The sequence below is a fragment of the Salmo salar genome, chromosome 15 (assembly GCF_965601325.2).
Source record: "Salmo salar chromosome 15, fSalSal1, whole genome shotgun sequence".
Taxonomy (NCBI): Eukaryota; Metazoa; Chordata; class Actinopteri; order Salmoniformes; family Salmonidae; genus Salmo; species Salmo salar.
In genome coordinates this window covers 31572476-31599245 of record NC_138305.1, presented here as the reverse complement: position 1 = coordinate 31599245, position 26770 = coordinate 31572476, and the positions used below count along the sequence as shown (strand labels likewise).

Here is a 26770-nt window from a genome sequence, read left to right as displayed (position 1 = left end):
TTTTCCAACAATTGTTTACAGACATATTATTTCACTTATAATTCACTGTATCACTATTCCAGTGGGTCAGAAGTTTACATACACTAAGTTGACTGTGCTTTAAACAGCTTGCAAAACTCCAGAAAATTATGTCATGGCTTTAGAAGCTTCTGATAGGCTAATTGACATCATTTGAGTCAATTGGAGGTGTGCCTGTGGATGTATTTCAAGGCCTACCTTCAAACTCAGTGCCTCTTTGCTTGACATCACAGGAAAATCAAAAGAAATCAGCCAAGACCTCAGAAAAAAATTGTAGACCTCCACAGGATTGGTTTATCCTTGGGAGCAATTTCCAAACGCCTGAATGTACCACGTTCACCTGCTTGCAACCCGAAGAACACCATCCCAACCGTGAAGCACGGGGGTGGCAGCATCATGTTGCGGCGGTGCTTTGCTGCAGGAGGGACTGGTGCACTTCACAAAATAGTTGGCATCATGAGGTAGGGAAATTATGTGGATGTATTGAAGCAACATCTCAAGACATCAGTTATAGCTTGGTCGCAAATGGGTCTTTCAAATGGACAATGACCTCAAGCATACTTCCAAAGTTGTGGCAAAATGGCTTAAGGACAACAAAGTCAAGGTATTGTAGTGGCCATCACAAAGACCTGACCTCATCCTATAGAATATTTGTGGGCAGAACTGAAAAGCATGTGTGAGTAAGGAGGCCTACAAACTTGACTCAGTTACACCAGCTCTGTCAGGAGGAATGGGCCAGAATTCACCCAACTTATTGTGGAAGGCTACCCAAAACATTTGACCCAAGTTAAACAATTTAAAGGCAATGCTACCAAATACTAATTGAGTGTATTTAAACTTCTGACCCACTGGGAATGTGATGAAAGAAATCAAAGCTGAAATAAATCATTCTCTGCTATTATTCTGACATTTCACATTCTTAAAATAAAATGGTGATCCTAACTGACCTGAGACAGGGAATTTTTACTATGATTAAATGTCAGGAATTGCGAAAAACAGAGTTTAAATGTATTTGGCTAAGGTGTATTTAAACTTCTGACTTCAACTGTAGGTGTACAGAGGCCCATTATCAGCAACCATCACTCCTGTGTTCCAATGGATCATTTTAAAAGGCTAATTGATCATTAGAAAACCCTTTTTGCAATTATTTTAGCACAGCTGAAAACTGTTGTTCTGATTAAAGAAGCAATAAAACTGGCCTTCTTTGGACTAGTTGAGTATCTGGAGCATTAGCATTTGTGGGTTCGATTACAAGCTCAAAATGGCCAGAAACAAAGGCCTTTCTTCTGAAACTCGTCAGTTATTCTTGTTCTGAGAAATGAAGGCTGTTCCAGGCGATAAATTGCCAAGAAACTGAAGATTTCGTACAACGCTGTGCACTACTCCCTTCACAGAACAGCGCAAACTGGCTCTAACCAGACAAGAAAGAGAAGTGGGAGGCCCCGGTGCACAACTGAGCACGAGGACAAGTACGTTAGTGTGTCTAGTTTGAGAAACAGACGCCTTACAAGTCCTCAACTGGCAGCTTCATTAAATAGTACCCACAAAACACCAGTCTCAACGTCAACAGTGAAGAGGCGACTCCAGGATGCTGGCCTTCTAGGGTTATAAGAGTTATAGGGTTATGAGAGTTCTAAACCTAGCCTAAATAATTGTCTCTAGGCAGAACTTGTAGCAAACACTTACATTTAACCTCGAACTCGTGGTTATGGTCGTCGTTTGGAAACGAACCAAAGTCTCGGTTTCAATTTGAATTCAACTCTGTTTCAAAGAACTGACAAGAAAATGTGGATTTCTTAGAATCCTTTCAAACACACACTCTCGTAGCTCCACTGTTTCCATGAACCTTGACTTAGGCCTACAAAGACAACCTAGCACAGTATCCTTGGGGGGTGGGGTCAGAATCCCAGAAGAATATAATGGAGATAGATGTGTCTGAACCGGAACATGTCTGTGTGACAGGAGACGCACCTCCTGGAGAGAAAGCTCTTGTTGTTTTATCTCAGCCCTGATACCCCGGGGTAGAGAGTGAGTGAATAAGCGATAGATGAACAGATCACTGCCCCCAAGGAGGAGTCATACACAGAGGAGAGAGGGCGGGAGGAAGAGAGGGGGCAGACCCACACACGCACCAGAGAGAGAGAGAGACACCACTGTCACTCAGTCTCAACAGGTACACGCATGATACAGACCTCACACAGACAGAGAGAGAAAGAGAAAAGTAAAGAGAGAGAGAGAGCAAGAAGAGAGACAAAGAGATAGAGAGAGCGGGAGGGAAGTAGAGGGAGGGAAGTAGAGGGAGCACACTCAGACACTGGAGGAGGACACAGATAACCTGTCCTATGTGTGGGTCCTCTCAAGGCTTCACAGTAAGTATTCATTCACCATCACCACCCTCTTCTTTGTTACCAGGTGTGTGTGTGTGTGTGTGTGTGTGTGTGTGTGTGTGTGTGTATAAATTAGGGTTTCAGTCACAAAGTTGTTTTCACACAGCACAGATTTCACTTTGCTCGTCTCATTCAAAAGGTCTTATTTTGTTTAATTTGGTACGACAGTCTTACAAGGATACAGAGATTGTGATATTGGAGTTGTAGGCTTTCATGAAGTTTCTGAAAGCCTGTGTTTTTAGTCACTCACGACACAGATTTCACATTATTCCTCTAAAGTTCATGTGGCGATGTTTTCTCAGGAGGCCACAGCTGTGTGGCTTTGAATCATCATGCATCGATTTCAGAGTTTATTTTCTGCTATGTCAGTTTCATAGTTTCATGGTTTCATAGTGTATTTTCTGCTTTGTCAGTTTCGTAGTTTCAGAGTGAGCTGTCACTGTCCGTTGTGAGTCATTCCACTCAGCGGTGTTGCGTACCCTACACACATTGTGAAATGTCATCCATCAATGTGTACAGTTCTAGAGAAGATGTCATTATTTGTGTTCTAATTCATTATTGCTTATTGCTATTATAAACTGGTTACCAACATATTTGGAGCAGTAAAAATAAATGTTTTGATATACCACGGCTGTCAGCCAATCATCCTTCAGGGCTCGAACCACCCAATTTATAATATGATATCACTGGTGATTTAAAGTGAAGATGGGAAACTTCCACTTTATCTTCCCTCAACTGGGATAAAAAGACAAACTGGTACTCTGTAGCTCAGTTCGTATAGCATGGCGCTTACAACGTCAGGGTAGTGGGTTTGGTTCCCAGGACAACCCATATGGAAAATGTATGCACAAATGATTGTAAGTCCCTTTGGATATAAGCAACTGATAAATGGCACATAAAACCACCAGCTATCTTCTGATTGTATTCCACCCAAACTTCTATGTTTACCTGCAAAGGCGCTATATGGATCTAGGATTAGCATTTTTCAGACTAACTCAATCCAGTCTTTCTGTGTTCATGGCTTTGTCCAGTCTTAATTAAACCCTTTTCACACTACTGAGTGGAGTCGGGCCAAGTTGTACTCCACTGGCTTGGTCCTGCATCCATCATAGGTGCCGGAACCAGAATGGAAAGGACAATCTGAAAATAAAATGTCCAGGTCAGAACACCACAGGCAGACACAGACGACAGAGAGACAGAGAGACAGAGAGACAGAGAGACAGAGAGACAGAGAGACAGAGAGACAGAGAGACAGAGAGACAGAGAGACAGACAGACAGACAGACAGACAGACAGACAGACAGACAGACAGACAGACAGACAGACAGACAGACAGACAGACAGACAGACAGACAGACAGACAGACAGACAGACAGACAGACAGACAGACAGACAGACAGACAGACAGACAGGTAACTGGGACAAGAGCCAGGTCCCAGTCAGTATAGAGAGGAAGTCTGGGCTGATTCACTGGTTTCCTCCTTGTGAAAGTGGTGGCTGACGCTCCTTATTTGACGTGCACAGGATCCTTTTCCTGAAACCTGGGGTCCTGTTTTGGACGCTTACAGGATGTTTGGAACAGGGGGCAGCGATGGTGGGGTGGATGGATGGTGGAGTGGTGGAGGGATGGATGCTACCCTTTATAGTTTGTTTCTGTTAGTGTTCGGTGGGACACTTAGTTAGGGTACCCCCTCTTTGACTGGTCGACAGGCCTTGTATCCCGCTGTTATCTCCTTCCTCTCTGTCTCACACCTCGGCCTCCTTACTTTCAAATGTAGCTCTATTCAAGCAGAGGAGAGCTTCCTCCTTCAGCCCCCTTCATCCGCTGTTTGTTTTCCACAATGGTTTTCCACTGCTTAGGACAGCAGGAGAGAGAGAGAGAGAGAGAGAGAGAGAGAGAGAGAGAGAGAGAGAGAGAGAGAGAGAGAGAGAGAGAGAGAGAGAGAGAGAGAGAGAGAGAGAGAGAGAGAGAGAGAGAGAGAGAGAGAGAGAGAGAGAGAGAGAGAGAGAGAGAGAGAGAGAGAGAGAGAGAGAGAGAGAGAGAGAGAGAGAGAGAGAGAGAAAAAAAAACAAGGAGAAGATTGAAGAACAGGGGAACAGAAGAACAGAAGAACAGGAGAACAGGAGAACAGAGGGCAAAAAATAAACAAGGCAGAACTTGAAGAGATAAAAGAAAGTGAAAACAGGAAGTCCATGACTTCCCTGATTACTTGGGCTATTGCACATTAGAATGATCTTATCTTCTCATTATCCCATTCTTATCCTTCTTCTATCTCTTCTAGGCCTCCTCCCAGCACAGCACAGCCATGTTAACCTCAGATAGCTCCCCTTCACCTCACACCACAGTGGTCACCACCCCGACCATGTCGGACTCAGACCCCCAGGACCCAGACATGACCCACTGGAGTGAAGCTGAGTTCCAGGAGAGGTGCATTTATTTCGTGAAGGACCACACGTTGGATGAGGAACCGGAGAACCAACCAGAGAACCAGGACAAGACCAAGGCTGAGAGGTCTCTACCCCGAAACCTGGTCCTGAAACGCTGCCCTGACTCTGCAGAGGTATTCTGAACACCCCACTTTCCTGTATATGGGGGATGTATTTTATAAGTGAGAGCTGAGAGTGAGAGAGTGTTGGCATTTGCATGCAGGTGTGTGAGTGTTTGTGTTTTTGTGTGTGTGTCATAGAGTGAGTGGTCATGCATGATGTTTCTTTGAGGGGGCCTTCTAGTGTGTGTGTGTGTGTGTGTGTGTGTGTGTGTGTGTGTGTGTGTGTGTGTGTGTGTGTGTGTATACAACTGTGTACTATATGTTCTGTGAAAACTCCACTTCCATCACTCCGACATCCTCCCATCCCCTCCATCCTTCCCCGGGGGGAGGAAACGCTTGACACACCGTTTTCTAATTCCAGCTTTTCCTCTGTGTCTCTTCCTCGCTGCGTACATCTTAAAGGAACATACAAAGGCAATAGACACTGAGCGCATCCCAAATGGCACCATATTCCCTATGGGCCCTGGTCAAAAGTAGTGCACTATAAAGGGAATAGGGTGCCACTTGGGACGCAGATTCTGTCTTCACAGCCTTAGGTCACTATGATTAGTTGTTACTTTACATTCCCGGTTCCCATTGTCCCCTACCTTACCATTAAACCGTAAAGCGGAGACACTGAGACCCACCTCCTGTATCTACGCCCCTCGGATCGGTCCCAGGAGAAGTGAATCTGCTAGTTTGATCAACATGAAAGAAAGAATGTGGTTGTGCGGTTTGATGTTTAAGGGGTGAATCCTTAACTTGTACTTAAGTAGAATTTTCACACAGTCATGCAATGATGTCAATGGGAGACTAAGTAAATTGTTTTACTTTAAGCAGAAGTTAGGATTCCCCCCTTTACTGAACAGGAGACTGAATGAGGCCATTATTTGAATTCTGTCCAAATGGTTCCTTCCTAACACCCTTCCTTGAAGTGATCCCAGATCTAAGGTGATTGGATAGGTGAAAGTGAGGGGTTCCACTGAATCGATGTCATCTGTCCAAATCAGTGATAGCATCAAGGGAGGTAGCATGTATTTTCAGAGTATTCGAACATGACCCGAATCAAAGTGTGTCTAATCTAATGGCATGGGCAGCGTTTGTCAATGTGAATGTACGATCACTTGTTGAAACACTTTGACTTGGTTCAAGTCAGGGTCTTTTCCCTGTTTGCGAGGTGTGGGCTCATTCAGTCAGTCAGTGCACTGACATCAGTATGGGGATTACTCCATGCTCGGTGATGCTGCCTGCTGCTTTGAGAGGATACATTTCACAAACAGACAGTGTAATCCACAGGAGGCTGGTGAGGGGAGGATGGCTCATAATAATAGCTGGAATGAAGTGAATAGAGTGGTATCAAACGTATGGTTTCCATGGGTTTGAAGTTGTTCAATACCATTCCATTAATTTCGTTCCAGCCATTACTATGAGCCCTTCCTCCCCAATTAAGGTGCCACCAGCCACATGTGGTGTAATCCCTAGAATGAGGGAAAAGTGGTAACTCTCTGTAAAATCAGAGGAATGTGAGTCCAGGTGTGTTCAGGTAAATACCAGCATCCCCATCACCCTCTAATGATGTCTGTCTGGAGTCTGGACTATGCTAAAGACTAGGGGGAATTACAGGTGTAGTCTGGGGTGGTATGGGACTAGTAGAGTCCATCCACCATTCAGACAGCAAGGAAAGTAATAGACTGACATTTAACTGAAAAATAGTATATAGACAATATAACTCTTATCTTGTGTGTGTGTGTGTGTGTGTGTGTGTGTGTGTGTGTGTGTGTGTGTGTGTGTGTGTGTGTGTGTGTGTGTGTGTGTGTGTGTGTGTGTGTTTGGCTTTACTATCCTTGTGGGTACCAGAAGTCCTCACAAGGATAGTAAAACAAGGAAAATTCTGACAAGTGGGGACATTTTGCCGGTCCCCACAAGGAAAAGCCTATTTTAGGCTTCGGTATAAGGTTTAGGGTTACAATTAGGGTTAGGTTTAGGGGTTTGGGGTTAAGGTTAGGGTTATGGTTAAGGTTAGATTAAGGGTTTAGGTGTTAGGAAAAAATATATATATACTGTATATACAAGTATTCATACAGTACCCCTTGACTTATTCCACATTTTTTTGTGTTACAGCCCTAATCAATCTACATACAATACCCCATAATTACAAAGTGAAAACATGTTTGTAGAGTTTTAGCAAAATGTGATGATAATGAAATACATAAATGTCTAATTTACATAAGTAATTTTGTAATTTTTATTAGGATCCCCATTAGCTAACGCCGTAATCCTAGCTAATCTTCCTGGGGTCCAACACCAATTAACAAGATATTACAAACAACCACAAATCAAGACTTCACAAACATTCAACAAGTAGACAAAACAGATAAATAAAATACCTGACAGGAAACACATTTAACATTCAGTTGATACTTTCTATTTCCTGTCCAGTCATATGGTCTATCGCATTAGATCTTCTTTTATTTTTTTCTTGAAGGTGGATTGACTTTTTGCCTGAGAAATATGGATTGGTAAAAAGTTCCATTCAGCTATGGCTCTATATAAAACTGTAGATTTAAGGCGATTCGTTCTTGGTTTGGGTTGTTTTAGCTGCCCTGAATTTGCCTGTCTGGTTTGGTGGTTATGGGTGTTGATAGTATGTACTAACTGGCCTGAAAAATACTGTGTTTAAAAAACAAAATACAACATTCCTAAAGAAAATCAGAAGACTGCATAGTAATTCATTTTTAACATGAAGCCATGAGAGATTCTGATGCATTTGGATAATATTCATACGGATAGAGCAATGAAGAGCTAATCTGGCAGCCCTGTTTTCAGCGATATTGAGCTTTTTTATATCTTTCTTTGCTGCAGATGACCGTATAACTGGACAGTACTCTAAGTGTGAAAGGACCAGGGATTAAAATCACCTGATTCAGGTGCCACATGTTAGAATCCCCTTTGGCAGTGATTACAGCTGTGAGTCTTTCTGGGTAAATCTCTAAGAGCGTTCAACACCTGGATTGTGCAACATTTTCCCATCATTATTTTCTAAAATCTTCAAGCTCTGTCAAATTGGTTGTTGATCGTTGCTAGACAAGCATTTTCAGGTCTTGCCATAGAATTTCAGGTAGATTTAAGTCAAAACTGTAGCTCAGTAACATTCACTGTCTTCTTGGTAAGCAACTCTAGTATAGATTTGACCTTGTGTTTTAGGTTATTGCCCTGATGAATTCACCTTTCATCTTCCAGTGTCTAGTGGAAAGCAGACTGATCCAGGTTTTCTTATAGGATTTTGCCTTTGCTTAGCTTCATTACGCTTCTTTTTTATCCTGAAAAACTTCCCAGTCTTAATGATTACAAGCATACCCATAACATGAGGCAGCCACCACTATCATTGAAAATATGGAGTGGTACAGTATGCAGTAACGTGTTGTATTGGATTTGCCCCACACACAACACTTTGTATTCAGGACAAAAGTTAATTGCTTTGCCACATTTTTTGCAGTATTACTTTAGTGCCTTGTTGCTAACAGGATGCATGTTTTGGAATATTTGTATTCTGTTCAGGCTTCCTTCTTTTCACTCTCTCATTTAGGTTAGTATTGTGGAGTAACAACAATGTTGTTGATCCATCCTCAGTTTTCTTCTATCACAGCCATACAACTCTGTAACTGTTTTAAAGTCACCATTGGCCTCTTGGTGAAATCCCTGAGTGGAAGGATGCCTGTATCGCTGTAGTGATTGGGTGTATTGATACACCATCCTAAGTTTAATTAATAACTTCACCATGCTCAAAGGGATATTCAATGTGAACGTTTGCCCCATTCTGAGGTCCTGAGTGCTCTGGAGCAAGTTTTCATCAAGGATCTCTCAGTACTTTGCTCCGTTCATCTTTCCTTCAATCCAGACTAGTCTTACAGTCCCTGCCGCTGAAAAACATCCCCACAGGATGATGCTGCCACCATCATGATTCACCGTAGGGATGGTGCCAGGTTTCCTCCAGACGTGACACTTGGCATTCAGGCCAAATAGTTCAATCTTGGTTTCATCAGACTGGAGAATCTTGTTTCTCATGGTCTGAGAAACCTTTAGGTGCCTTTTGACAAACTCCAAGCAGACTGTCAATGTGCCTTTTACTGAGGAGTGGCTTCCATCTGGCCACTCCACTATGAAGGCCTGATTGGTGGAGTGCTGCAGAGATGGTTGGGTTTCTGGAAGGTTCTCCCATCTCCACAGAGGAACTCTGGAGCTCTGTCAGTGTGACCATTAGGTTCTTGGTTACCTCCCTGACCAAGGCCCTTCTCCCCCAGTGGTTCAGTTTGGCCATGCGTCCAGCTCTAGGAAGAGTCTTGGTTGGTCCAAACTTCTTCCATTTAAGAATGGAGGCCACTGTGTTCTTGGGGACCTTCAAAGCTGCAGAAAAGTGTTGGTACCCTTCCCCAGCTCTGTGCCTAGACACAATCCTGTCTCGGAGCTCTACGGACAATTCCTTCGACCTCATGGCTTGGTTTTTGCTCTGACATGCACTGTCAACTGTGGAACTTTATATACACAGAAGTGTGCCTTTCCAAATCATGTCCACTCAATCGGATTTACCACAGGTGGACTCTAATCAAGTTGTAGAAACATCTCAAGGATGATCACCTGAGCTCAATTTTGAGTCGAAATACTAATGTAAATAAGGTACATTTGCAAATATTTCTAAAAACCTGTTTTCACTTCATCATTATGGGGTATTGTGTGTAGATTAAGTGGGAAAAACAATATTTTATCAATTTTAGAATAAGGCAGTAACGTAACAAAATGTGGGAAAAGTGAAGGGGTCTGAATACTTTCTGAATGGACTGTATTATACAGCATACATACAACCCTGTATCTATCTTCAAAGGTGACAGTATGAGTCAGCAATTACCATGACTATAGGTCCTCTAGGGTTTAGTGCCGTTGGTTTCCCGATATGATAGGGGTGTGTCCAACAACACCCTATCCCTTCATCCCCGCCCCGGAGGCTAGAGACAGAGGGGGTAAGTTTCACAATTAACACCTTCAGGAGCGAGAACAAGAGTTATGTTCTGATTAACTCATGAAATATTTACGGTGTGAAAGAGGCCAGCTCTCCGTTTCACACTCTCAAAGTGAATGCCAGTTGTCACTGAGAAACTCTTTTCATAAAAGCTTCCTCTAACCTGTCTTTTTCTATTGGCTTGGTTTACTTTATATGTGCTGAAATGGTAGTCTGGGAAAGTCTTCACACAGTTTGGATGAGATGATTGAATTACATGTACAGTGCATTTGGAAAGTATTCAGATCCCTTCCCTTTTTACATTTTGTTACGTTACAGGGCTTATTCTAAAATGGATTAAATGACTTGTTCCCCCCACCAAGCAAAAATATTTTTTTGTTAAAGAAAATTCACATTTATTACTATTTTTAAACTGAAATACCTTATTTACATAAGTATTAAGACCCTTTTCTATGAGAATCAGGTCCATCCTGTTTCCATTGATCATTCATGAGCCGATTCTACAACTTGATTGGAGGCCGATTGAGTGGACACAATTTGGAAAGGCACACACCAAGAGCCTGATGGTCACTCTGACAGAGCTCCAGAGTTCCTCTTAGGAGATGGGAGAACCTTTTAGAAGGACAACCATCTCTGCAGCACACCACCAATCAGGCCTTTATGGTAGAGTGGCCAGATGGAAGCCACTCCTCAGTAAAAGGCACATGACAACCGCTTGTAGTTTGCCAAAAGACACCTAAAGGACTTTCAGACCATGAGAAAAAAGATTCTCTAGTCTGATGAAACCAAGATTGAACTCTTTGGACTGAATGCCAAGTGTCCCGTCTGGAGGAATCATGGCACCATCCCTAAGGTGAATCATGGTGGTCGCAGCATCATCCTGTGGGGATGTTTTTCAGCGGCAGGGACTGGGAGACTAGTCTGGATCGATGCAAAGATGAACGGAGCAAAGCACAGAGAGATCCTTGATGAAAATCTGGTCCAGAGCCCTCTGGACCTCAGACTGGGGTGAAGGTTCACCTTCCAACAGGATAACGACCCTAAGCACACAGCCAAGACAACACAGGAGTAGCTTCGGGACAAGTCTCTGAATGTCCTTGAGTGGCCCAGCCAGAGCCCGGACATGAACCCGAATGAACATCTCTGGATAGACCTGAAAATAGCTGTGCAGCGACACTCCCCATCCAACCTGACAGAGCTTGAGAGGATCTGCAGAGAAGAATGGGAGAAACTCCCCAAATACCGGTGTGCCAAGCTTGTAGCGTCATACCCAAGAAGACTCGAGGCTGTAATTGCTGCCAAAGGTACTTCAACAAAGTACTGAGTAAAGGGTCTGAATACTTATGTAAATGTAATATTTCAGTTTTTTATTTTTAATAATTTTGCAAAATGTTCTAAAAACCTGTTTTTGCTTTGTCATTGTGGGGTATTGTGTGTAGATTGATGAGGGGGCAACATTATTTCATCCATTGTAGAATAAGGCTGTAACGTAGTAAATGTCTTTAAGTAATGATGGACTGTCGTTTCTCTTTGCTTATTTAAACTGTTCTTGCCATAATATGGACTTGTTCTTTTACCAAATAGGGCTATTGTCTGTATACCACCCCTACCTTGTCACAACACAACTGATTGGCTCAAACGTATTAAGAAGGAAATAAATTCCACAAACGTTAACAAGGCACACCTGTTAATTGAAATGCATTCCAGGTGACTACCTCATGAAGCTGGTTGAGAGAATGCCAAGAGTGTGCAAAGCTGTCATCAAGGCAAACGGTGGCTACTTTGAAGAATCTCAAATATGAAATATATTTTGATTTGTTTAACACCCTTTTGGTTAATACATGATTCCATATGTGTTATTTCATAGTTTTGATGTCTTCACTATTATTCTACAATGTAGAAAATAGTAAACAGAAAGAAAAACCCTTGAATGAGTAGGTGTGTCCAAACTTAACTGGTTCTGTATGTGTATGTATATACAGTTGAATTCGGAAGTTTACATACACTTAGGTTGGAGTCATTTTGACTTTTTTGACCAAATTTCTTGTTAACAAACTACAGTTTTGGCAAGTCGGTTAGGACATCTACTTTGTGCATGATGCAAGTAATTTTTCCAACAATTGTTTACAGACATATTATTTTATTTATAATTCCCTGTATCACAATTCCAGTGGGTCAGAAGTTTACATACACTAAGTTGACTGTGCCTTTAAACAGCTTGGAAAATTCCAGAAAATGATGTCATAGCTTCAGAAGCTTCTGATAGGCTAATTGACTGGCCCCCCTACCTCTGAGGAAGCACAGTTCCCGCTCAGCCCAGTCAAAACTGTTCGCTGCTCTGGCACCCCTATGGTGGAACAAGCTCCCTCACGACGCCAGGACAGCGGAGTCAATCACCACCTTCCGGAGACACCTGAAACCCCACCTCTTTAAGGAATACCTAGGATAGGATAAAGTAATCCTTCTACCCCCCCCCCCCAAAGATTTAGATGCACTATTGTAAAGTGGTTGTTCCACTGGATATCATAAGGTGAATGCACCAATTTGTAAGTCGCTCTGGATAAGAGTGTCTGCTAAATGACTTAAATGTAAATGTAAATGTAAATTACATCATTTGAGTCAATTGGAGGTGTACCTGTGGATGTATTTCAAGGCCTACCTTCAAACTCAGTGCGTCTTTGCTTGACATCATGGGAAAATCAAAAGAAATCAGCCAAGACCTCAGAAAAATATTTGTAGATCTCCACAGGTCTGGTTAATCCTTGGGAGAAATTTCCAAACACCTGAAGGTACCACGTTCATCTGTACTCAACTAAGAAAGCTTAGTTGTAAAGCAACTTGCAGACTTGTTTACGCTGCTGTGCGTTTTGTTGCCGATCTTACTTTGCTACCTGACGGTTTTTTACTTTTTCATTACCGTATATTTTTACTTTTTCCCTCACTCAACTTTTTTCATTCAACTTTTTCACCCCGGAGGTTTTATCTGGACATGGTTCGTCAGGACTTCAAACAGCCGAAGCTAAGTAACATTAACATGATGCCTTCTAATTGCAGTCGTTGTACCTATAATATACAGGAGAACGATCGCCTTACGGCAAGGATAGCTGTGCTGCAAGCCAAGCTTCAGACGCGATCGTTAGGCAAGGGTAATTTCAGTGTAGGAAAGGATGAAACAGCGTCTGTGCCACCAGTAAGTACAGATAGTAACGTTAGTATAAACCCCCTCGCACGGTCCCCGCAGCCGGACATCTTTCTCATGGCTTCTGGAGGGAAACGCTGTAGGAATGCTCAACCGGTGTCGCTTATTCAGCCGACAGAAACTTTCAACCGGTTCTCCCCATTAAGCGAGTCGGAGTCGGAGGCCGAGACTTCTCTGGTCTCTACTCCTCCCGTTGTGGGGTCTGAGACGCCGACGGCTCCCACCATTAGCTCTGACAAATTTAAAACCCTAGTCATTGGCGACTCCATTACCCGCAGTATTAGACTTAAAACTAATCATCCAGCGATCATACACTGTTTACCAGGGGGCAGGGCTACCGACGTTAAGGCTAATCTAAAGACGGTGCTGGCTAAAGCTAAAACTGGCGAGTGTAGAGAGTATAGAGATATTGTTATCCACGTCGGCACCAACGATGTTTGGATGAAACAGTCAGAGGTCACCAAGCGCAGCATAGCTTCAGCGTGTAAATCAGCTAGAAAGATGTGTCGGCATCGATTAATTGTCTCTGGCCCCCTCCCAGTTAGGGGGAGTGATGAGCTCTACAGCAGAGTCTCACAACTCAATCGCTGGTTGAAAACTGTTTTCTGCCCCTCCCAAAAGATAGCATTTGTAGATAATTGGCCCTCTTTCTGGGACTCACCCACAAACAGGACCAAGCCTGGCCTGTTGAGGAGTGACGGACTCCATCCTAGCTGGAGGGATGCTCTCATCTTATCTACGAACATAGACAGGGCTCTAACTCCTCTAGCTCCACAATGAAATAGGGTGCAGGCCAGGCAGCAGGCTGTTAGCCAGCCTGCCAGCTTAGTGGAGTCTGCCACTAGCACAGTCAGCGTAGTCAGCTCAGCTATCCCCATTGAGACCGTGTCTGTGCCTCGATCTAGGTTGGGCAAAATTAAAAATGGCGGTGTTCGCTTTAGCAATCTCACTAGTATAAAGACCTCCTCCATTCCTGCCATTATTGAAAGAGATTGTGATACCTCACATCTCAAAATTGGGTTACTTAATGTTAGATCCCTCACTTCCAAGGCAGTTATAGTCAATTAACTAATCACTGATAATAATCTTGATGTGATTGGCCTGACTGAAACATGGCTTAAGCCTGATGAATTTACTGTGTTAAATGAGGCCTCACCCCCTGGTTACACTAGTGACCATACCCCCCGTGCATCCGGCAAAGGCGGAGGTGTTGCTAACATTTACGATAGCAAATTTCAATTTACAAAAAAAAAAACAATGACGTTTTCGTCTTTTGAGCTTCTAGTCATGAAATCTATGCAGCCTACTCACTCACTTCTTATAGCTACTGTTTATAGGCCTCCTGGGCCATATGCAGTGTTCCTCACTGAGTTCCCTGAATTCTTATCGGATCTTGTAGTCATAGCAGATAATATTCTAATTTTTGGTGACTTTAACATTCACATGGAAAAGTCCACAGACCCACTCCAAAAGGCTTTCGGAGCCATCATCGACTCAGTGGGTTTTGTCCAACATGTCTCTGGACCTACTCACTGCCACAGTCATACTCTGGACCTAGTTTTGTCCCATGGAATAAATGTTGTGGATCTAAATGTTTTTCCTCATAATCCTGGACTATCGGACCACCATTTTATTACGTTTGCAATAGCAATAAATAATCTGCTCAGACCCCAACCAAGGAGCATTAAAAGTCGTGCTATAAATTCTCAGACAACCCAAAGATTCCTTGATGCCCTTCCAGACTGCCTCTGCCTACCCAAGGACGTCAGAGGACAAAAATCAGTTAACCACCTAACCGAGGAACTCAATTTAACCTTGCGCAATACCCTAGATGCAGTTGCACCCCTAAAAACTAAAAACATCTGTCATAAGAAACTAGCTCCCTGGTATACAGAAAATACACGAGCTCTGAAGCAAGCTTCCAGAAAATTGGAACGGAAATGGCGCCACACCAAACTGGAAGTCTTCCGACTAGCTTGGAAAGACAGTACCGTGCAGTATCGAAGAGCCCTCACTGCTGCTCGATCATCCTATTTTTCCAACTTAATTGAGGAAAATAAGAACAATCCGAAATTTCTTTTTGATACTGTCGCAAAGCTAACTAAAAAGCAGCCTTCGCAAATGGAGGATGGCTTTCACTTCAGCAGTAATAAATTTATGAACTTCTTTGAGGAAAAGATCATGATCATTAGAAAGCAAATTACAGACTCCTCTTTAAATCTGGGTATTCCTCCAAAGCTCCATTGTCCTGAGTCTACACAACTCTGCCAGGACCTAGGATCAAGGGAGATACTAAAGTGTTTTAGTACTATATCTCTTGACGCAATGATGAAAATAATCATGGCCTCCAAACCCTCAAGCTGCATACTGGACCCTATTCCAAATAAACTACTGAAAGAGCTGCTTCCTGTGCTTGGCCCTCCTATGTTGAACATAATAAACGGCTCTCTATCCACCGGATGTGTACCAAGCTCACTAAAAGTGGCAGTAATAAAGCCTCTCTTGAAAAAGCCGAATCTTGATCCAGAAATTATAAAAAACTATCGGCCTATATCGAATCTTCCATTCCTCTCTAAAATTTTAGAAAAAGCTTTTGCACAGCAACTCACTGCCTTCCTGAAGACAAACAATGTATACGAAACGCTTCAGTCTGGTTTTAGACCCCATCATAGCACTGAGACTGCACTTGTGAAGGTGGTAAATGACCTTTTAATGACGTCAGACCGAGGCTCTGCATCTGTCCTCGTGCTCCTAGATCTTAGTGCCGCTTTTGATACCATCGATCACCACATTCTTTTGGAGAGATTGGAAACCCAAATTGGTCTACATGGACAAGTTCTGGCCTGGTTTAGATCTTATCTGTCGGAAAGATATCAGTTTGTCTCTGTGAATGGTTTGTCCTCTGACAAATCAATTGTAAATTTCGGTGTTCCTCAAGGTTCCGTTTTAGGACCACTATTGTTTTCACTATATATTTTACCTCTTGGGGATGTCATTCGAAAACATAATGTTAAATTTCACTGCTATGCGGACGACACACAGCTGTACATTTCAATGAAACATGGTGAAACCCAAAATTGCCCTCGCTAGAAGCCTGTGTTTCAGACATAAAGAAGTGGATGGCTGCAAACTTTCTACTTTTAAACTCGGACAAAACAGAGATGCTTGTTCTAGGTCCCAAGAAACAAAGAGATCTTCTGTTGAATCTGACAATTAATCTGGATGGTTGTACAGTCGTCTCAAATAAAACTGTGAAGGACCTCGGCGTTACTCTGGACCCTGATCTCTCTTTTGAAGAACATATCAAGACTGTTTCAAGGACAGCTTTTTTCCATCTACGTAACATTGCAAAAATCTGAAATTTTCTGTCCAAAAATGACGCAGAAAAATTAATCCATGCTTTTGTTACTTCTAGGCTGGACTACTGCAATGCTCTACTTTCCGGCTACCCGGATAAAGCACTAAATAAACTTCAGTTAGTGCTAAATACGGCTGCTAGAATCCTGACTAGAACCAAAAAATGTGATCATATTACTCCAGTGCTAGCCTCCCTACACTGGCTTCCTGTTAAGGCAAGGGCTGATTTCAAGGTTTTACTGCTAACCTACAAAGCATTACATGGGCTTGCTCCTACCTATCTTTCCGATTTGGTCCTGCCGTACATACCTACACGTACGCTACGGTCACAAGACGCAGGCCTCCTAATTGTCCCTAGAATTTCTAAGCAAACGGCTGGAGGTAGGGCTTTCTCCTATAGAGCTCCATTTTTATGGAATGGTCTGCCTACCAATGTGAGAGACGTAGACTCAGTCTCAACCTTTAAGTCTTTACTGAAGACTTATCTCTTCAGTAGGTCCTATGATTAAGTATAGTCTGGCCCAGGAGTGTGAAGGTGAACGGAAAGGCTGGAGCAACGAACCGCCCTTGCTCTCTCTGCCTTGCCGGTTCCCCTCTTTCCACTGGGATTCTCTGCCTCTAACCCTTTTACAGGGGCTGAGTCACTGGCCTACTGGTGTTCTTCCATGCCGTCCATGGGAGGGGTGCGTCACTTGAGTGGGTTGAGTCACTGACGTGGTCTTCCTGTCTGGGTTGGCGCCCCCCCCTTGGGTTGTGCCATGGCGGAGATCGTTGTGGGCTATACTCGGCCTTGTCTTAGGACGGTAAGTTGGTGGTTGGAGACATCCCTCTAGTGGTGTGGGGGCTGTGCTTTGGCAAAGTGGGTGGGGTTATATCCTGCCTGTTTGGCCCTGTCCGGGGGTATCATCGGATGGGGCCACAGTGTCTTCTGATCCCTCCTGTCTCAGCCTCCAGTATTTATGCTGCAGTAGTTTATGTGTCGGGGGGCTAGGGTCAGTCTGTTACATCTGGAGTATTTCTCTTGTCTTATCCGGTGTCCTGTGTGTATTTAAATATGCTCTCTCTAATTCTCTCTTTCTGTCTTTCTCTCTGAGGACCTGAGCCCTAGGACCATGCCTCAGGACTACCTGGTATGATGACTCCTTGCTGTCCCCAGTCCACCTGGCCGTGCTGCTGCTCCAGTTTCAACTGTTCTGCCTGCGGCTATGGAACCCTGACCTGTTCACCGGACGTGCTTGTTGCACCCTCGACAACTACTATGATTATTATTATTTGACCATGCTGGTCATGTATGAACATTTTAACATTTTAACATCTTGACCATGTTCTGTTATAATATCCACCCTGCACAGCCAGAAGAGGGCTGGCCACCCCTCATAGCCTGGTTCCTCTCTAGGTTTCTTCCTAGGTTTTTGGCCTTTCTAGGGAGTTTTTCCTAGGGAGTTTTTCCTAGCCACCGTGCTTCTTTCACATGCTTTGCTTGCTGTTTGGGGTTTTAGGCTGGGTTTCTGTACAGCACTTTGAGAATATCAGCTGATGTACGAAGGGCTATTTAAAAATAAATTTGATTTGATTTGATTTGATCTGTACAAACAATAGTACGCAAGTATAAACACCATGGGACCACGCAGCTGTCATACCACTCAGGAAGGAGACACATTCTGTCTCCTAGAGAGGAACGTACTTTGGTGCGAAAAATGCAAATGAATCCCAAAACAACAGCAAAGGACCTTGTGAAGATGCTGGGGGAAACAGGTACAAAAGAATCTATATCCACAGGAAAACAAGTCCTATATCGACATAACCTGAAAGGCCGCTGAGCAAGGAAGAAACCACTGCTCCAAAACCACCATAAAAAAGCCAGACTACGGTTTGCAACTGCACATAGGGACAAAGATCGTACTTTTTGGAGAAATGTCCTCTGGTCTGATGAAACAAAAATAGAACTGTTGGGCCATAATGACCATCATTATTATGTTTGGAGTAAAAAGGGGGTCGCTTGCAAGCCGAAGAACACCATCCCAACCGTGAAGCACGGGGGTGGCAGCATCATGTTGTGGGGGTGCTTTGCTGCAGGAGGGACTGGTGCACCTCACAAAATAGATGGCATCATGAGGTAGGAAAATTATGTGGGTATATTGAAGCAACATCTCAAGACATCAGTCAGGAAGTTAAAGCTTGGTCGCAAATGGGTCTTCCAAATGGACAATGACCCCAAGCATACTTCCAAAGTTGTGGTAAAATAGCTTAAGGACCACAAAGTCAAGGTATTGGAGTGGCCATTACAAAGCCCTGACCTTAATCCTATAGAACATTTGTGGGCAGAACTGATAAAGTGTGTGTGTGTGAGCAAGGAGGCCTACAAACCTGACTCGGTTACACCAGCTTTGTCAGGAGGAATGGGCCAAAATTCACCCAACTTATTGTGGGAAGCTTGTGGAAGGCTACCCAAAACATTTGACCCAAGTTAAACAATTTAAAGGAAATGCTACCGAATACTCATTGGGAACACACTGGGAATGTGAGGAAAGAAATAAAAGCTGAAATAAATCATTCTCTACTATTATTCTGACATTTCACATTCTTAAAATAAACTGGTTATCCTAACTGACCTAAAACAGGGAATTTTTACTAGGATTAAATGTCAGGAATTGTGAAACTGAGTTTAAATGTATTTGGCTAAGGTGTATGTAAACTTCTGACTTCAACTGTATATACATTTGTGTGCTATTGTTGGTTTAGTCTGTATGAAACATTTACAATAATGTGTTTGAAAGAAAGGAAACAGTTTCCTGGTGTGTGGCTAGTTAGCTGGAACTACCATAGATCTGACATGACAGTCAGAGGTTGTATTCTACAGAATCTTACTCGAAGTTTTCTCAATGGGCATTCGCTTTGTCATCTAATCTTCTGAATGGTCCGTTGTTTGATGATGTAATTTCCTGTGTGGTACAGGTGCTTGGGGTGACCAGTCGGGAGCTCATTCCAAAGGGGACGCGGTTTGGCCCTCTGGTTGGCCAGAGCTACACCAATGACACGGTGCCCAAAGATGCCAACAGGAATTACTTCTGGAGGGTAAATGAGGGGCATTGTGGGAACTCATTTTGGTCATATCCTGTTAAATTCTTAAAAGGGGGAGGTGGGGCAACAATTGGCACTTGTGGTCTCACATCCTGTGTAATATCTGTGTGTGTTTTTATGCCAGCCGCGTGTCATTTTTTACATTTCCTATAAAGATTGTGTATGATAATGTGTGTTTGCTCATTGGTGAGAAAGCAGCATGAGGTCCCACACACAGCTGTTTAGTTTTACTGACACCATGGTTCTCCTCTCTCTGCTCCTCTCTCCGCTACTTTCGGCAGTGCCGTGGCCTCACTGCCGGGAAACACATACTGTAGCACACACTCAAACACACACTCAAGACACTGACAAAGCAAGGAAGTGGCTTAGGGTCTACGAGCCATGACTTCCAAATGCAAATAACACAGCTAACAGGCGTAGGCCTGCAAACAGCATAGTCATGATGACACAGACCTACAGATACAGTCCCGACACAACATCTAAACAACGGGGCCACAACACAGACATGAGATCAACATAGATGACCTAGACACTAAAGTCATGAGTCAATCTGCAAATAACACGGCTTCCAGACAAAGACCAGCAAACAAAGTGATTTAAAGAGCTTAGCAGAGTACGAGGGAAAGGGTGATAGAGCAGAAAACCAGAGAGAAAGATCCATCTGAATGTAGTCTGAGAGGGACTATTGTAAGAAAACACTGTAATTGGTCGTTGTGTAAATTCGACCGACTTTTTTGCTCTCCAGGAATGTGTAGTCATTTAGGTGCGCTGTATGGGAACATAGGTCTGATTGAAGTTAGAGTGGTATAACTTTGCACAGTCAATTGTGAGCGGACTCGAGTAGAGTCATCATACTGTCATTCCAGTCGATGATCAATGTCAAAAACAAAACCCACAGATTAAGCCCACCCCACCACCACCACCCAAAACCCACAGATTAAGCCCACCCCACCACCACCACCCAAAACCCACAGATTAAGCCAACCCCACCACCACCACCCAAAACACACAGATTAAGCCCACCCCACCACCACCACCCAAAATACACAGATTAAGCCCACCCCACCACCACCACCCAAAACACACAGATTAAGCCCACCCCACCACCACCACCCAAAATACACAGATTAAGCCCACCCCACCACCACCACCACCCAAAACACACAGATTAAGCCCACCCCACCACCACCACCCAAAATACACACACCTTATATGATAGGTAGGACACACTGTTAGATGTTTTTGTAATTTTTCAACAGTAGGATACCGTATAAACTGAATACAGTAGATTACCATAGAATGCACAGTAAAATACTGTACATTTGTTTTACAGCACACTGTAAGACATTTCTGTCATTTCAACAGTGAAACACTGTAGAATGCACAATAAAATGTGTTTTGTGGTATTGATTACGGTGCATTGTGGGAAAATGTTGTGGGCTGGGACAGTCTCTGGCTCATGAACATATTTTAAGGAGTGTCTTGTAAAAGGCTTTATTGGTTGCACCCGTTAGTGAGTGTGCTGTACCAATTTAAGTGATATGTGGCAGTGGTTCTCTAACATTATATTTTATATTGGGGACAGATCAGAGTGGCAGCCATGTCTGTTTATTTTTTTTGTAATGGATGATTGATATCTTAGATTTCAGCACTGGGGGAGAAGGCTGTGTAAATGTCATTTCTATCTATCTATCTATCTATCTATCTATCTCTCTCTCTATATATATATATATATATATATATATATCCCCTCTCTTTCTCTCTGTCCAGGTGTTTTCAGAGGGTCGGTTACATCACATCCTGGATGGCTTGGACGAGGAGAAGAGTAACTGGATGCGCTACGTCAACCCAGCCCGTTGTCACGGGGACCAGAATCTGGCGGCGTGCCAGACTGGAATGGCCATCTACTTCTACACGGTGAGAGCCGTGCCACCGGGCCAGGAGCTGCTTGTGTGGTACTGCCCGGAGTTAGCCAACCGCCTCAACTACACACCCCCTGGAGAGCTCGCCACAGAGAGAATTGGTACGTTTTGTAATACAGAGGTCTGAAACTTGTGGCCCAGGAGCTATCTCCAGCCCGCAAACTGCTGTTTTGTGGCCCCCTCGACTAACATCAGATTCATATTGGAATCAAGCCTGCTACTAATGTACTTAATACATTTTACTACTAGGCCAGGCTAACGGATCCAATCCCATTTCATCCAATCTAATAAGGAATGGGACAATTTGGAGTCTCTGATACTTGTATTCACTGTGGTGAGTGGAGGAGAGAGAAAATCGATATGATCAATGAGTGTTCGGCACGACATGGGAAGGAGAACGGAGCAATTCCTAGAGTTTCCTAGAGCTCTGGGTGGAAGTGGGTGGTTATTCAAAGCCGAAAGCGCTCAGTCAAAGGTCCAGTCGCCTGACACAATCTTTGTGTGGGTGTTGAACCAGTAATAAAAGTCACACCCACAGGCCTTTGTGAAGGTGGGAGACAAAGAAAGGAGAGAACATCTAGTTCCATGTGTCACCAAGAGAGGTTTTGTCTCGACTTCTTGCGAGACCAATTTCAGGTCTCAAAGCAAGGTTTCAGTTTCCTTTTTTCCAATGCACACATACACACTCTCTCTTTCTCTCTCTCTCACACACACACACGCACACACACAAACACACACAAGGCTTTTGAGTGTGTGTGTGTGTGTTGGGTGGGGGTATATAACGCTCTGATTTCAACTAAGAGTTACTGTATTTAACGCTCTGATTTCATTTAACTGATAACACAACTGACAACAAAAAGAATCCAGAATCAAGACTCCATTTGACTAGGTCAGGATGTGAATGTGTAAAGATCCTTCGCCAGCCAACACACACAGCTCTGCTAGCTGGAACTTGTCTCCTATAACCACTCTCTCCCTCCCTCAGCCTAATCGGGGTCCTGATCAGCCAACTATTGTTTCACCTTCAGTATCAGCTTCCATAGAGCGCCCGGACAGGTCTGTTAGTGAGAAGCAGACGATCTTAACAGCTGACTGACATAGGTCTGAGATCTGAGACTAGTTCATAACAAGTAGAAAACAACTGGTTGAACTGGAGCTATTTCCTCTTTTAGAGTGGAGTGAGAGGCTGAGAACTAGAGAAGTGATGTCATGATGTCATAGATAGGAGCACAGTGGAGAAGGACATGATCTCACACTGAAGGTATGCGTGTCAGGTGGTGTATCTGTGGCGATGGGTTCTACTGTAAAAAGGGACTGACACCGACTCATAAACAATGGGTTCTACTGTAAAAAGGGACTGACACCGACTCATAAACAATGGGTTCTACTGTAAAAAGGGACTGACACCGACTCATAAACAATGGGTTCTACTGTAAAAAGGGACTGACACCGACTCATAAACAATGGGTTCTACTGTAAAAAGGGACTGACACCGACTCATAAACAATGGGTTCTACTGTAAAAAGGGAGTGACAGACTGCAACTCGCGATTGTGTCATGTGCATCCCATGCATGGTACAGTTGACTAAACTCATCAAGCTGCAAATGATAGTTTCATGGTACTTTCGTGCAACAACATTTTACCCTAAGTATGTGTGTCTGTCTTTTTTGTCCCATAGAGCAAAACCAGGTTTGCGGGAAGAGTTCAGGGAAGAGGGGGTACAGCATGTCCGAAATCCTGAGGAAGGAGCCCACCAAGCCCCATTCCACTTGCCCCCTACTCCCCGAATCCACACTGTCCCCAACCTGCAGCCCTGTCCTACCCCTCTGCCCCCGTGTGGTCTACCCCAGCTACTCTCCTATCCTATACTGTGGCCCCCCCATCCCCAAAAGAACCTTGGACAGCAGTCCTGTCACCCCCCACATGCACTTTCCTGTCAATCCTACCCCAGGCGTCTCCATTACACCCAAACATTACCCAGAGTCCTCAGTGCCAGGCCAGATGTACCCCAGTCAACGGTGCAGTCCCTACCTCATACCTCACTATCCACTTGGCCTTAATAGTCTACGACCTCACACATACCCCCTGTGCAGTGACCGACTAGCTCCACATATACCACTTCCACCTCACATGCTGCCCATTGAGGGGTACCCACACTTCCTGCACCCATCAGCCAATGGACACAAAGAGCTCCCGGTTTCACTGACCACTACACACAAAGAACTCTCACTTACCAATGGCAGTAGAGGTCTGCCCTTTGCACTGACAAAAAAATACGTAATTCATTTGACGACCAGTGGGCGCAAACATCTTGGTGACCTTATACCCTCACCAAAAGAATACCTAACAAACCTCACTGTGACACCAACAGACAATTCCAGGGACTCTAAGCATGCCCCTGCCAGCAGCACCTTCGATGACCAGCCTCTATCAGTCACCTCCAGGGCCTCATCCATGGCCTCATCCCCTCTCGCACCCAGGGGAGGCTCACCACCGGCAGGCCTGGCTGCCTCCTCTGACTACCTCCCCTCCAAGCCCACATCCGCCCTGCTGAGTTCCAGCCACAGTGCAGAGGAAGGGGTAGTAGTAGACCTGCGGAAGGCCAGACGTGGTGGACGGGTCATCGGGTACAAGACCCTGTCCTACCCGCTCACCCGGAAGAACGGGAAGATCCGGTACGAGTGCAACGTCTGCAGCAAGATCTTCGGTCAGCTGTCCAACCTCAAGGTCAGTCAGTCCCCCGTTAAATAACTGTCCAACCTCAAGGTCAGTCAGTCCCCCGTTAAATAACTGTCCAACCTCAAGGTCAGTCAGTCCCCCGTTAAATAACTGTCCAACCTCAAGGTCAGTCAGTCCCCCGTTAAATAACTGTCCAACCTCAAGGTCAGTCAGTCCCCCGTTAAATAACTGTCCAACCTCAAGGTCAGTCAGTCCCCCGTTAAATAACTGTCCAACCTCAAGGTCAGTCAGTCCCCTATTAAATAGCCAATATCGGAGATCACAAGTACATTATGTTTAGATGATAGTTTATGTTGATAGGACATCATAATTTAAATAGATTTATTTATAGAATAGTTTGTGGTCATACGCACATCCTTAAAAAGCTAAGGTGCTGGGGTAATTAAGTATGCATGAAAATAACAAAGGCCCGCACACTTTTCATGAAATAGATTGTCTCATCCTGTTTTTTGTCTTTCCACTTCTTTTATGTTATTTTTAATTATATCATTCTGTTTCCTTCCTCCTTGCTATTCTGTTGCCTGTCTGCAGGTTCACCTGCGTGTCCACAGTGGAGAGCGGCCCTTTAGGTGTCAGACCTGCACTAAGGACTTCACCCAGCTGGCCCACCTCCAGAAACACTTCCTGGTTCACACTGGGGAGAAGCCACATGAGTGCCAGGTACAGAAGGCTGAGATCTGATTATCTGCTTATCTAGAATATCTCTGTGTCTGTCTGTCTGTCTGTCTGTCTGTCTGTCTGTCTGGATTATCTGTCTGTCTGTCTCTGTTTATCTAGAATATCTATCTGTCTGTCTTTCTGCCTGTCTGTTTCTGTCCCACATTGTCACTATGCCATACCCCCCAGAAAGCCCATGAGACTACACATCTGTTTGTCTGTGTATGTCTCTCTCTACAGTATCTGTCTTTCTGCCTGCCTGTCTGTTTCTGTCTGTCTGTCCAACATTGTCACTATGCCATAACCCCCAAAAAGCCCATGAGACTACAAAACATTGCTTAATCAAGCTTCTTTTCCAACATCTTTTTCCCTCACTCCAGGTGTGCCGCAAGCGCTTCAGTAGCACCAGCAACCTGAAGACCCACATGCGTCTCCACTCAGGCGAGAGGCCCTACCAGTGCAAGCTGTGCAGCGGCCCGATTCACCCCAACATGTTCACCTTAAGCTCCACAAGCGCCTGCACACTGTCGAGCGCCCACACCGGTGCCCACTCTGCCCACGCTCCTAACTCCACCACTGCCTCCTCCAGGTGCACCTCCAGGGCTTCTGCCCCGCTGGCTCCACCCCATCAGGCTCCGTCCCCTCAGCTGAAGAGCTTCACTGCATCAACACCGAGATGGAGCAGTTCGACCTGAGAAAGGAAGGCAGAACACTGAAGAGGATGGTGATGGAGGCGGAGAAGTGGAACACCTACATCAGCGTCCTATTGCAAGAGATGAGGACCTACAGCCACCAAGCGAGCGCTGATAAGAATGTGTTCCTGGAGCTTGGTTTCTACGAAGCAGCAGCAGCAAGGTAGTCCTCGGTCCTTAGAGGTTGTGGCATCGCAGCCGCCCTCTACCTCTGCATGCTGGCCATATTAAACCGGAGTTGGCCATATGATGTAACGAACCACTAATACCCTTTTCACACTACTGAGCCTAGACATCCCAAGCCAAGCTGTACTTCACTGGCCTGATTGATTATTCATCCACATTATTTCCTGGAAACGTATGCTGGAAAGGACAATGTGAAAAAGAAATACCCGGCAAAGTACAGCTTGGTTGAAAATTCTAGTGTGGAAAGGGTACAAGAGACAGCGCACCTATAATCCATCATGCTGACAGTGGCTGATAGTGACCTTGACTGTTTGAAGCAAGGCTTTGTCTCCATTACAGGGGTCTTTCCTCAAGGCTATGGGAAGAAGTGGGACAACCATGAAAACCTTATTGTGAGAGCATATAAACATGAGACTTGTATTGTACCTATTAAATCCTCAGCCTTATTGTTTAATTTATTAAGCAGCTTATTGTAACCTGAGGAAGCCAGAAAGACAGGGAGATTTGTGATCAAATGTTTATAACAGGGTTCTATTTACTACCATCTGGTTTTATGATTTTGTACTATTTGACGATGTGGAGTGATAACAGAAGAGACAATTCATGTCTTACTTTAAATTTGTATTTGTTTATTCACTTTTCTGTGTGTGCGTTGATTTAATGTGCCACATGTCAAAATAAGTTATCTTGATGAACTCTCCTTCCTACTGCAGTCGCCCACATTGTGTTTCAGAGCTCTGGTAATGAATGACAAGTCGCTGATACATACTCACATGTACGGTCTCTCTCTCTCTCGCTCTCTCTTTCACACACACACACACACACACACACACACACACACACACACACACACACACACACACACACACACACACACACACACACACACACACACACACACACACACACTTCAGATAATCTGCTTTTCAAATCACAACTAATTATTACCGACGTGTGATCAGAATCAGATGTTGATCAGTATTCAGAGTT

The 26770-nt window shown here is 44.2% G+C and overlaps 1 protein-coding gene across 1 annotated transcript; it reads left to right on the top strand.

The window, feature by feature from the left end:
- The first annotated feature begins 2166 nt into the window (after window positions 1-2166).
- LOC106571156 (PR domain zinc finger protein 1) lies at window positions 2167-26416 on the top strand. The gene is made up of 7 exons (XM_014143894.3): window positions 2167-2387; window positions 4687-4965; window positions 19458-19577; window positions 21354-21606; window positions 23185-24233; window positions 24777-24905; window positions 25283-26416. The coding sequence occupies exons 1-7, from the start codon at window positions 2361-2363 to the stop codon at window positions 25595-25597; spliced, it is 2172 nt and encodes a 723-aa protein (XP_013999369.2). The 5' UTR covers window positions 2167-2360; the 3' UTR covers window positions 25598-26416.
- The last annotated feature ends 354 nt before the right edge of the window (window positions 26417-26770 follow it).

Excerpts from the sequence above, each read along its gene's own strand:
- LOC106571156 (XM_014143894.3), top strand. The coding sequence starts at position 2,361 with ATGTGTGGGTCCTCTCAAGGCTTCACA. Across the intron at positions 21,607-23,184 it reads GCTCGCCACAGAGAGAATTG|AGCAAAACCAGGTTTGCGGG; the intron begins GTACGTTTTGTA and ends TTTGTCCCATAG. Across the intron at positions 24,906-25,282 it reads AGAAGCCACATGAGTGCCAG|GTGTGCCGCAAGCGCTTCAG; the intron begins GTACAGAAGGCT and ends CCCTCACTCCAG.